The 12,518-nt window shown below is 45.9% G+C and overlaps 1 protein-coding gene across 3 annotated transcripts in view; it reads right to left on the bottom strand.

The window, feature by feature from the left end:
• LOC130107012 (receptor-type tyrosine-protein phosphatase gamma-like) overlaps positions 1-12,518 on the bottom strand; it is a 162,102-nt gene that overhangs the window by 4,765 nt on the left and 144,819 nt on the right. For 2 of the 3 annotated variants that reach the window (XM_056273397.1, XM_056273399.1), the window contains 12 exons: positions 10,385-10,476; positions 6,374-6,468; positions 4,035-4,131; positions 3,812-3,894; positions 3,290-3,424; positions 3,017-3,151; positions 2,723-2,895; positions 2,457-2,592; positions 1,600-1,746; positions 970-1,063; positions 513-589; positions 181-309 (listed from right to left, as the gene is read on the bottom strand). In XM_056273397.1, coding sequence (XP_056129372.1) covers positions 181-309; positions 513-589; positions 970-1,063; positions 1,600-1,746; positions 2,457-2,592; positions 2,723-2,895; positions 3,017-3,151; positions 3,290-3,424; positions 3,812-3,894; positions 4,035-4,131; positions 6,374-6,468; positions 10,385-10,476 — 1,393 coding nt within the window. The remainder of the gene's footprint in view (positions 1-180; positions 310-512; positions 590-969; positions 1,064-1,599; positions 1,747-2,456; positions 2,593-2,722; positions 2,896-3,016; positions 3,152-3,289; positions 3,425-3,811; positions 3,895-4,034; positions 4,132-6,373; positions 6,469-10,384; positions 10,477-12,518) is intronic. The other variant, XM_056273398.1, reaches the window with a different exon arrangement.

The following is a 12,518-nucleotide window of genomic DNA, read 5'->3' as shown; positions in this document are numbered from 1 at the left end:
CTGCGTCACCGTGCCACCCGAACATATATCACATTTCATCATGCTGATATGTGTAAGTCAGAGCGTCTTCTAATGAAATTAAACTGGACGACATTCTCACTGGATGGAGGTAAAGAACAGTTACAACACAGAAACGTGAGGAAAGTGAAAAAGGCAACACTTCATTTCCGTGTAACTCACCAGGCCGTTGTTGTCGGGCAGCATGACGATGATCTGGGCATTATGGTCCCAAATCATTCTCCAAAAGTCTGTGGTGGTGTGGGGCAAAGGATGCTGGGTAATGATAAACTCATTACTCCTGTAGTAGCCCTGGGACGAGAGAGGTCAGCCGTTAACATCTTGATAACTACAGTGCTAAATGGCTTCAGAGGCTGACAGATAACTCCTTATTTTCGAAGAACTCAGTATTAGAAATTGTCGGACTGTTCCTTTAAAAGATAAAAAAAGCCATTCGGTTAATATTAACAAATTGATGAGCGTTAACACACATGGCTCAAACTATTATACTGTACCATGATGTAGGATGCGTTGATATAATCTGTCCCTTTCATGCCGGGGAGGGGGGCGAGCCCCACCCGGGCTCGCTCGGCTGAAGGGAGGACAGAGAGAGATAAAACGAATTTGCAATCACACTCCAAGCCCTCCATAATATTGTACAGCCTAATAACGCATACAATCATTACCCAGTCTCTCTTGTTGCCATGGCAACACCTACCTCCTATCTCCCGCCAGCATACAGTGAACATATAGAATGATGAATGCATAGGATTACTAAAATAGATTCTAATTTTGGAACGTGAAATGAGTTTAATCATTTATCCTCCACAGGAAGTAGAAACTTGTGGTACCGCATTAGCAAATGTCACCGTCCCGATTCTCACAGACCTTTTTTTTTTTTTGGTTACACGAAAAAAGACGAAGGGAAGAGAGCAACGTCATAGGGAAATGTATAATTACGACGACCCTCACCGGGAACCACTGAAGAGTTGCGGTTCTTCTCCTTGTTGCAGTCCTTCTGGGCGCTGAAGCACTCGGCGAAGCGCATGTTGCACTGGGTCAGAAGCTGGTTGTGATGGGACAAAACAAGGCGACAGGCTCAGGAGGAGCGAAACACCGGTTCGCAACTCCATTATGAAATTAAGACTTGAAAACCAATGCCAAATTATGTTGCACATGAAATATTAACTGCTTCCTCCAGCGGGTTTACACCTGAGACTCGCCTACGAACCCTTTACATTAATAATATACATGAAGTCTAAAGCGAAGTGACATTCACAACCCCAAAATCAAAGGCCCTATATCCGATTAACAATATTTGGGACCAATTAGCCGGTCTCCCCCGCTATTTAAAAAGATGGGGCGTGATGAAAAATTCATCAGGCCTTGCGTAACGAGTCAGCGGGGCTGACAGGCACGACTTTATTAAAGCCAACATCTGAGAAACTCCGAAGCCATTCCTACCCCGGATAACCACCGCTCCTTAGCATGCCGCTAACAAGTGCTGGATCGAGTGACGTTTGAGGGGGTACCTCACAGATGGTGACAGAAGATGAGACCGTAGCTTGGCAAGTCAAGACCACCCCCGGAGCTTCAACTCACCCTAAACTGCTTCTCCAAGTGTGTGCAGCCTGCCAAACTGGGTGTGAGGATGCTGTTGACATAACCATGGAGCTTGCAGGCAGGCACCTCTGTCTCTCGACTCAGAATGGCCTCCATCAAGGCATCGTGGATGAAAACATATTGCTCCTACAAATGACAGAGGAAAAAAAAAAAAACAACAACAACAACAGAGAAACAGCTTTACCAGAAAATGACAAAAAGATGTCACAAAGCCCTGTAAATGAAAATGTGCAGAAAAAAAACGGAGACAAAATTCCCTAACCGCCTGAAATAAGCAATGAAAGGCTATTTCATCTTAAAAGCCGTTATAGACTGTCAGATTACTGTGACGCCGCTCTAGAGCCAGCACCTGACAAAACAGTCGATTAAACAGCGAGCACACGAAAATACAGACACAGAAAGCTGCCACGGGCAAATACGGTTTTTATAGTTTAGTATAGACTGTGTTATAAATACTACAAAGGAGGGATCAAGAAAAAAGAAAAAAGAAATGCACTGAGCCTTGCAACCAACATATCATAAAAAACAGTTGTTTTTTTTTTGTCCCAGAAATATATACACAAACAAAGCAAGGATACTCACTCGAGCGAAGGAAACACCTTGTGTCTCTGTGGTAAAATTCGAAGGCCCACCATTATAACTGAGTGGGTCATAAACCGAAGGCAGTCAGTGTGTGTTGTGTTGTTGCAATGCAAAAAACATTTTCTTTTTTTTTGCATTGCATTAAACGTATCTGTCGATTGTTATTTTTGTGTTCCTTGGAAACTGTTTCTTTTAACCGAAGTGAAATGATGAGATTCCACTACCACCTGAAGTGGTGAACTCAAGCGTCTTACCTCCGTCTGGACTAGGTAGTTGCGTTGTGTGCGGATATGCTTGAGGAAACCCAGGACATTGACTGTGCTTTTGTCCTTGATTTGTTGCAGCATGCTGTCGATGACAACGTAAGTGCCCGTCCGTCCAACCCCTGCACTGAAGAGCAGAGCACAGGGTGAGCAACATCGTTTGAGGCCTGCAGGGGGAGCTGTTACCCAAGCTAGCAATGCTGGTCTGACTAGGATCTCATTTTTCAGACCTAGGTGCTGAGTGATATATAGTCTACCTGCAGTGCACTACGACGGGGCCCATGTCTGGGGTACGCGCAGCTGATGAGCGGTTGATGAAGGTGAAGACGGGGAGGGTGTACTCTGGAACGCCCATGTCAGGCCACTGGGTGTAGTGATACTGGACCACCACGCGCTCGTTCAGCTTCCCCTTAGAGTTCCCCTTCTGACCCTGAAGCACAGAAGCAAACAAAGCTTTGAGCGAGACTGAATTAAACATACTCGGTTTACAGACGAGGACATTGGGTTAAAATGAAAACGACGACAACAGTGACATCGTAACTCTCGTTTACCTTTTTCACTTTCGTGTTGCGTATGAGGAAATGCCGCAGCGTGTAGCAGGCGTGCACTTTGGTGCTTTTCAGTGTCACCACAATGTTTCCATACTGCTCGCAGTTCTCACCGGGCCAGTACTGGTCACACTTCCTCTGGTGGGGACGACAATCACAACCAATATAAACGGTGCTCGGCCCCCATTGGACCGTCTCTGAGGTGGTGTGCTTGGTCATGTGTAAGGGTTTTTATCTCATATTTTCCCTCTTTTAGAATAGTGGACATGGACCTACCCTTCCTTTCTCCACAAGGTTGGTGATCATGACAATGATGCCGGTGTTTTGCTCCCACACCATCCTCCAAAAGTCCTCAAAGGTAGATTTGAGAGGACCTTGGGCAGCGATATAGGCTTTGGGCTTGTTGTAACCCTGAAGAAGGGGAGAGGAGAGCCTTTACTCCCGAGAAACAATCGATATCATACTGATTAACATCTTTTCCACATAAACCCACACAAGTTGTGGGAAAGGAAGAAACTTCTAAACTCCACAGGTCCTGGGGTCTATGTGTTAAAGATGACTCATGGGAAAGCAACACTACGAAGGAGCCAACGTTTCACACTGTCCACAAGTAAAAAATAAGAAACAGATTTCTGACTTTTCCAACGGTCTTCTTTATTTTGGAAGCTGAATTACTGTTAGATAAGTTGTAGGTGTGCCTAACGTTAGAGTGACTGAAGCACTGACAATTTCTCAGAGACTTCTCAATTTCCCGCTGAACCTAGCTAAATGAGGCGTTCCGGGATCAACAAGACTTACGTCCACGAAGTTGGCGTTGATGTAGTCACTGTGTTTGGCGTCTTTCCCTGGCAGGGCTCTTAATTTCACTCGACTATGGTCATCTGACAAAGGCAATATTGTTTGACACGTCAACCGTGTTCGCCAGTTACGGGACAAACTACTGGAATACATGATGGACTTAGTAACAACAACACATGCAGCACTATGATAAACTCATTACGGGGGAAACCAGTTCACTCACAGGCTACTATGTTGATGTATCTGTTTTTGTGCTTGTTGTCCAAGTGATTGGAATGCTCGGCTGTGATTTTCAGGTCTGCTGTACAGCGCTGGACCTCCTGTGGAGGGAGGGGGAGAGGGAGAGGGAGAGGGAGAGGGAGAGGAGAGAGAGAGAGAGAGAGAGAGAGAGAGAGAGAGAGAGAGAGAGAGAGAGAGAGAGAGAGAGAGAGAGAGGGAGAGAGGGGGAGGTTATGGTGTGTTGAGTTGAGATCTGAATAAAGAAACTCTCTGAGGCTGCCCTTAACTCAAGCTAGTACTTTCAATGGATTTGTTTATTTTTATTTACCCAACAAGGTATTTATTTATTTATTTTTGGGGCGATGCCTGAGGGGGAAAATTCACTTTCCATACAAGGAGGTCAATGTCAGCCACGGCCCGGTACACCTGGTACTGTCGGGTATCCAGTGCCTTGTTCAAGGACACCTCGTCGGGCTAGTCTCACTGGGACTGAATGTAGACGGACGGCTGAAGGGCAGTCCTCACTCCTCACCTGTGCCAAACTGTTGCCTCAAGTAAGTAGTCTATGACAAACTGTCGAAACAGTTTTTCATCATTAGATGAAATTGTAAATATGAATGTTGTGTATGATTCATGTACATGCTTCCCGCTAGATGAGCCTGACCTGAAACAAGTTCCTCAACATGGCAGCGATGCAACATGGTGAGTCGTGGTGGCTAGACTATCCAGCTTATCAGTCGCTACACAGTTTTAATTGAGCTCTTCCCTTTATAATCTTGCTCCCTTCTCCTCCACCTCAGTCTGCTCAACAGAATTAGCAGAGTATACAAAAGATTACTTCATACCAATGGAAAGACAAATACTCCCCTCTTATTATTTGGACATGGACTGGATAGTTATGGCAGAAGCAGGTGTAACCGGCAAAAAACACGTTTTTTGAACGGGATAAACTTGGAAATCGGCAACACATTTTATTCTGTTTTTTTGTAATGTCTGTCAGGGCTTCCACCAGAACGTCGCTTGAATGAATTGAGCTGCACCCCTGGTACACCGTGTGAAATCGTGGGGGCATAAAAGCATTTTAAATGGGAAAAAAAAGAAAAACTATACAAGATAATAAAAAATAACGTAAAATGTAATAATCAAGAGGTTTCGGGCAGGCAGATGTCATATTTGTGTGACTTAGACAAGATAAAATGGTGTACCCAGGGCAGTGAAGCTGCCGTGTTGAACTGTGTCCCTGGTGCACCATGTGAACTTAGTATTGGGTTGGCCCACTGGCAAATTAGCATTATTTTAAACAAAAACATGTCCAGTATGTTCATTAAACGCTATGCACAGCAGGTGTTTCTGGTAGTGTTTTAATATCGTGCCTGCTCTTACTAATAACATGAATGTCTGGAGTATTTTCTTTGCAGTCTTGAGGAGTGAATGAGACCAGAATGAGTGAATTAGATGCTTTGGTTGTTGAGCCTTCATGACTTATTGATATCTCCTTGCAGCTTGGACATGGTTATACTATTTTGTGCTTGTGTGTATTTATATGTATTTACAAGCAGGCTTCAGATAGCCCTCCTATCTTACGTTTGCAGAGTACTGGGTGGTATAATGGACCCCTTTGACAAGTCTTAGACTTTGGTCAAAAGTTTCCGTCAGTACGTCAAAGGGATTTAGCCCATCTCGTGCATCTGTTGCAGGGTATAGAAAGTGTCAAACAACTTCCTGGCCGAAGCCCCGAAAGGCAATATAAGAAATAAAAATGCTACCGACATCTAAGTTTGTCTCGTTCGAATAGCTCACCATCTTGTTTGAATAAGATAAATTTCAAAATTGGCGGCACATTTTTTCCCCACCTTGCCTTTCAGGGCCTCTGTATAAAACATATGTCTAAAATGTAATTTCTGACTCTTTCTGCAAGCACATGTATGGTGTCCTCTCACCATGTTCCATCACTAGTACACATGTATGGTGTCCTCTCACCATGCTGCAGCACTGATCACTAGTACACATGTATGGTGTCCTCTCACCATGCTCCAGCACTGATCACTAATACACATGTATGGTGTCCTCTCACCATGCTGCAGCATTAGTACACATGTATGGTGTCCTCTCACCATGCTCCAGCACCGATCACTAATACACATGTATGGTGTCCTCTCACCATGCTGCAGCACTGATCACAAGTACACATGTATGGTGTCCTCTCACCATGCTCCAGCACTAGTACACATGTATGGTGTCCTCTCACCATGCTCCAGCACTAGTACACATGTATGGTGTCCTCTAGCCATGCTCCAGCACTGATCATTAGCACAGAGAGCAGGGTCTGTATGCAACGTGTACCTCAAATTCCTCAGAGAAGCCACGCAGGTTGCTGGAGTACAGCTCCGTGATGTGTTTAACAAACTGCCTGACGGGAATGGCCTCCATGTCATCTGCTTGAGAGAGACACAATGTTAGAAAGTGGCTAGTGTTTGTGTGTGTGTGTGTATGCAGTGGTGTGTATTTATCAGGGGCAGTGTCTGTAGCCTTGTAGCCTTCATATGTTAAGAGAACTACTGTGTGTGTGTGTGCGTGCGTATTGTGTTCATACGTGTGTGTGTGTGTGTGTTATGTGTCAACAATACACAAGAAAACAAAAAGCAATGTCATTTGTCAGAGTTTCCAATTCCAAAATGACCGAAGGGCCAAAGAAATGAAGTAGTTTACTGATGTCAAATCACTCAAAGCTTCCCAGAGCACAGCAAGCGATGAAATGAAAAGAAAGAAAAGAAGAGAAAAAAAGTAATGGAGAGAAAAGAAAAAGAAGAGGCTGATATGCCGCCTCAGCTGACGTTGTTATTAGTTTGACATTAATAGAGATGGTGCATTCTAAGAAAAACCTCCTTTTATTATATTTTTTTTCTATTATTTTGAGCTATTTTTTTTCTATTTTCAAATAAATATTATTTCTATTTTCTATTTTTAATATTTCTATTTTTCTATTATTTATTTCTATTATGGAATAAATATTTTATTCCTATATTCTATTTTAAATATTTTCTATTTTTTCTATTATTTATTTCTATTTCAAAATAAATATTTAATACTATTTTCTATTTTTTAAAGATATTTTCTATTTTATTTCTATTTTTTATTTTTTATTTTAAATATTTTCTAATTTTTTTTCTATTTTACTGGAGGTAGTGTCTGTGACATCTGAGCTACATCAGCCCTAAACGACACCGGGGGGAGTGTTGACTGAGAAGCTTGACGCCGGGCCGGTGCAGCGGCTGCTCAGCTGCTGCAGGCTGCTTGAATAAGAGCCTGCAGCGGCTGGGGCCCCGGGGCTCCTACTCGCGTCAATGGAAACGCAGGTGATTGCTGTTTTAACTGTTCATTAATCAAACGGGCCCTCCACCCCCTCCGTCTTGCTGTGTACGGAGAGGCTTATCAGTCAAGCCAATCTGTTCAGTCCATTAAAATGATCCCGGGGAGCTGAACTGAACGACTAGGACATACTAGATTAGACCTACACAAATACCGCATCTCTCTCTTGAAACGCATGCTTGTTCAAAAGACACACACTCACACACACAATAATTAATTAATTAATAATTTCACGTGCACAAATTTCTGCACGAGTTCACGTAGACGGCAGCTGTGCTCAGAAGACAGACTCCTGACAGTGGTCTCGCTCTCCTGGGTTATCACTCATCGAGACGCCGCTAAACATCCGCAGACGTCCAGCGACCAGACGAATCGCGCGACTTCGGCGGCTATTAAACAATCGGCGTTGCATTAAGCACACTTACGGCAACGTTCGGTTTCACCGTCTTCATCTTAGCAAGTGCAGTTACATCCACAGTCAGCACTTAAGAGACGCATTAAGATGCTCAGAAAGTGAAAGACGGAGGCGCGAGACGCTGACAATGAGAGCGAGCAAGGCGGCTAGACAGACGGATGAGTAATAAAAGGTAGGATGGATGAGGAGTCAATGCTGGCAGCAGCTGTAATCTTTAACTAAGGTATTACAGCCCTGAAATGGGCCTCAGTCGAGTCGCTGTGCCTTTAATGGCCCCGTAAAGCTCAAATATTGACTAGCTGCCACCAAGCAGCTTCCTGCTCCGTGGCCGCGCTCGCCTCCGAAGGGGGGGTGTGCGTGGTCACTTAAGGGTACATGTATAGAAACTTGTGAATGAAGACGTTTGGCCAGCACAGCGGACGGGAAGCGACTGACAGATTGCAGCACCGACAGTTTCTGAAGTCTTTGTAAGACCAGTCGGTGCCGCGCGTCTTCAGTGCGCCCCGATACCACGTCACCCCAAACATTCACAACATCCAGGTTGCTTTTTTTCTTCCATTAGGATTTATTTTTGTGCAGTAACTAACAGTGACAACAAAAAATCAGCATTAATCTTGCAGATGCAGCTCCTTTAAAACTTTTGGCCTCCAGACGCTGCAAGTAAAATGAACAGAAACCGACTCAGCTCACCTGGACACAATGTTTACTGACAGAAACGTTTCCTCACTCAACCGATGCCCCTTTTCCGCCACATGGCACTGGCTCACCTCCACTCCACTTTGTCGTTGTCCATTACAGGAAAGTACCGGCATTTTGGTAACCGTTACCGCTTTTGTGGTACCACTTTTGTCGAGGTTCCAAAAAAACTGGAGCGGGTACCAAAATCAATGCAGACCAGCTAGACTGAGGGGGTACTGTTACGGTGACGGAACACAACACTCTGCCAGTCAAGTCGAGTGGAGCTGAGTTGAGTCGAGCCAGTACCAAGTAGTGGAAAAGGGGCATAAGTGACATCTCCCCACCCTTATAAACAATAGAGTACAATACAGAGCCTAATGACCGAAACCAACCTCCACTTTCATATGTAAACATGGGTTCGACCTGTAACTAGTTTCGATGGCCATGTGTACTATTCACAGAACCTCTAGTTAATGGTCACGCCCATATCTGCATATGAAACTGGTCGTTGGTTTCGGTCGTTATGCCACTGTATTGTTTTTATAAGGGTGGGATACCTGCAGTCATTTTAGACTGAAGAGGTCACGTATGCCCCTTTTCCCCGGCTCGACTCAGCTCAACTCTACCCACTTTTTTTTTTGGTTTTCCATTGGGTAAACGTTAGGGATAGTACCTGGTACCAGGTACTTTTTTGGTACCACCTTCGCCCAGGTCCCAAGTGAGCTGAGCCAATACTAAAAGATGACATGAAATACCACTATAAATAAATAAATAAATAAAGTATAAATAAATATAGATATATGTATATTTATTTAAATATAAATTAAGTCTTGGGAAAAAAAACTAGCCAGCATGCCCACAAATGACCAGCGGGGCTTCGCCGTGAAGGGATACTATCTGCAGTGGAAAACGAAATCCCAAAAAGTGAAGCGAGTAGAGTTGAATAGAGTAGAGACGAGCTGAACCGGTACGATGCAGTAGTAGAAAAGGGGCATTACGATGCTGTGATTGCAACATTCCCTGGTCCTCTGTGAATAGTACACATGGCCTCTGAAACTCTAGTTACAGGTCGAACCCATGTTTACATATGAAACTGGCTGTTGGTTTCAGTCATTATGCCACTGTATTGTTTATAAGGGGTAACCACTGCGCCTCACAGCAAGAAGGTCCTGGGTTCGAGCCCCGGGGTAGCCCAACCTTGGGGGTCATACCAGGTCATCCTCTGTGTGGAGTTTGTGTGTTCTCCCCGTGTCTGCGTGAGTTTCCTCCGCGGGCTCCGGTTTCCTCCCACAGTCCAAAGACATGTAGGTCAGGTGAATGGACCATGCTAATTGTCCCTAGGTATGAATGTGTGTGTGTGTGTGACAGCCTGGCAGCCTGTCCAGGGTGTCTCCCCGCCTGCTGCCCAATGACTGCCGGGATAGGCTCCAGCATCCCCGCGACCCTGAGAGCAGGATAAGCGGTTCAGATAACGGATGGATGGAATGGATTGTTTATAAGGGTGGGATACCTGCAGTCAGCTGAGACTGAAGAGGTCACTTAGATGAGTGATGAAACGGTTCTGTCAACAAACGTGTCCAGATGAACTGATTCGACCTTCTTGGGTTATTGAGCATGCACACGGCTCAGCGTTTTCGGTTTTTATTTTTCAAAGCCATCCGGCATGCCGAATTTCGCCACAAGAGGGCACTGTTACATGACCTCACACGAACAGGAACAACTTTTGGATCCGTGGAAACGTCAAATCCGGGTGAAAATCGGTTTAAAAATCTGGGTGTTTTTGGGTGAAAATCGGTAAAAACCGAAAGCGCCGAGCCTTGAGCACGCATCAGGACAACAGAAACCAACGTTGTGCTTCAGATGCAGAGAGGCAGATGTGGGAGGTGGCTCACCTGGTATGGGGATGATGGGAATATTCTCATTGGCCACCACCCGCGGAGAATTGCTGTCCTCTACGTAGAAGTGTGCCGTCTGGAAAAACCTCCTACAATGAAACAGGGAGAGAAGCGCGGCACATGCCGCGGCACGAGATCAGACAGGAAACGCTTTATTTATGAGCGGTTAACACTTCCTTTTTAGGTTCAGCCTGTCAGCAGCAGCATCTACATGACGGCCAGATCTGCACGGGACTGGATGTGAACCCGCGTGTAAAACAGCGCTAGAGGAGTTGGCTCATCTCATCTGGGTGTGAGTCACAGGCAGCGAGCCGCCCCAGGAAACACGGCGAAGCGCCGACGGGGAGCAGATAAACAAAATGCTCAGCGCCACATTTAGCTCTTGAGTCAGACGGAAAACAACAAACCAGCGATATTAACACGCTGCTCCGGGGCACGGCATCCGAGACGGAGAGAATTCCTGCCTCCCTCCTCCTCCCGTGGAAATGGATATTTTACCCAAAGTCTCAAACTCCCGCATTATTTTTAGTGTGGCCTTTAGAAACGAGGCCTGGGAACGAGGGATGCAAAACAGCAGAGGCAGGCAGGCCGGCCAGCCTGTGTGCAGGACTACATCTGTAACCTCAGAGGCTCGGCAAGCCCCACTACCCCCCCCCCCACACACACACAGGCACACATATACACACAGACACACACAGACATGCACACAGGGTATCCTTCTCTCTTAGGCACACACAAACATACACATGCACAAACATGTACACGAACACACACACACCCACATGCACACAGAGTATCCTTCTCTCTTTCTCAGGCACAAACACACACACACAAACTTGTACACACAAACATGCACACACAGAGTATCCTCTCTCTCTTAGGCACACACACACAGACACACAAACATTTATACACACACAAACATGCATAAACACGCACACACATGCAAGCACAAATATGCGCACACACACGCACAGACACACACACAAAGTATCCTCTCTCTTAGGCACACACACACACAGACACACACACACACACACGTGCACAAACATGTACACACACACACATGCACACAGAGTATCCTTCTGTTTCTCAGGCACAAACACACATACACACACACACACACACAAACTTGCACACACAAACATGCACACACAGAGTATCCTCTCTTTCTTAGGCACACACACAGACACACAAACATGCATACACACATACATACAAACATGAACAGTGTCCTCTCTTTCTCAGACAGACAGACCCACACACACACACGCACGCACAAACTTGCACACACAGAGTATCCTCTCTTTCTTAGGCACACATACACAGACACACAAACATGTATACACACACATACATACAAACATGAACACACAAAAGTGCCCTCTCTTTCTCAGACAGACAGCCAAACAAACACACACACACACACACACACACACACACACACACACACACACACACACACACGTGCAGGCACAAAGGGCCCTGCAGAATGTGCACCTTACTGCCCAGCATCTCTCAGAACGCCTCTTCATCACGCGGCTGCATCCTACCTGTACTCAGAACGCCTCTTCATCACGCGGCTGTGTCCTACCTGCACTCAGAACGCCTCTTCATCACACGGCTGTGTCCTACCTGCACTCAGAACGCCTCTTCATCACGCGGCTGTGTCCTACCTGCACTCAGAACGCCTCTTCATCACGCAGCTGCGTCCTACCTGTACTCAGAACGCCTCTTCATCACGCGGCTGCGTCCTACCTGTACTCAGAACGCCTCTTCATCACGCGGCTGCGTCCTACCTGCACTCAGAACACCTCTTCATCACGCGGCTGCGTCCTACCTGCAATCAGAACGCCTCTTGATCACGCGGCTGCGTCCTACCTGCACTCAGAACACCTCTTCATCACGCGGCTGTGTCCTACCTGTACTCAGAACCCCTCTTCATCACGCAGCTGTGTCCTACCTGCACTCAGAATGCCTCTTCATCACGCGGCTGTGTCCTACCTGCACTCAGAACGCCTTTTCATCACGCGGCTGCGTCCTACCTGTACTCAGAACGCCTCTTCATCATCACGCGGCTGCGTCCTACCTGCACTCAGAACACCTCTTCATCACGCGGCAGCGTCCTACC

Source organism: Lampris incognitus, chromosome 2 (assembly GCF_029633865.1).
Source record: "Lampris incognitus isolate fLamInc1 chromosome 2, fLamInc1.hap2, whole genome shotgun sequence".
Classification (NCBI taxonomy): Eukaryota; Metazoa; Chordata; class Actinopteri; order Lampriformes; family Lampridae; genus Lampris; species Lampris incognitus.
This window is presented reverse-complemented; position numbering and strand designations above follow the sequence as displayed.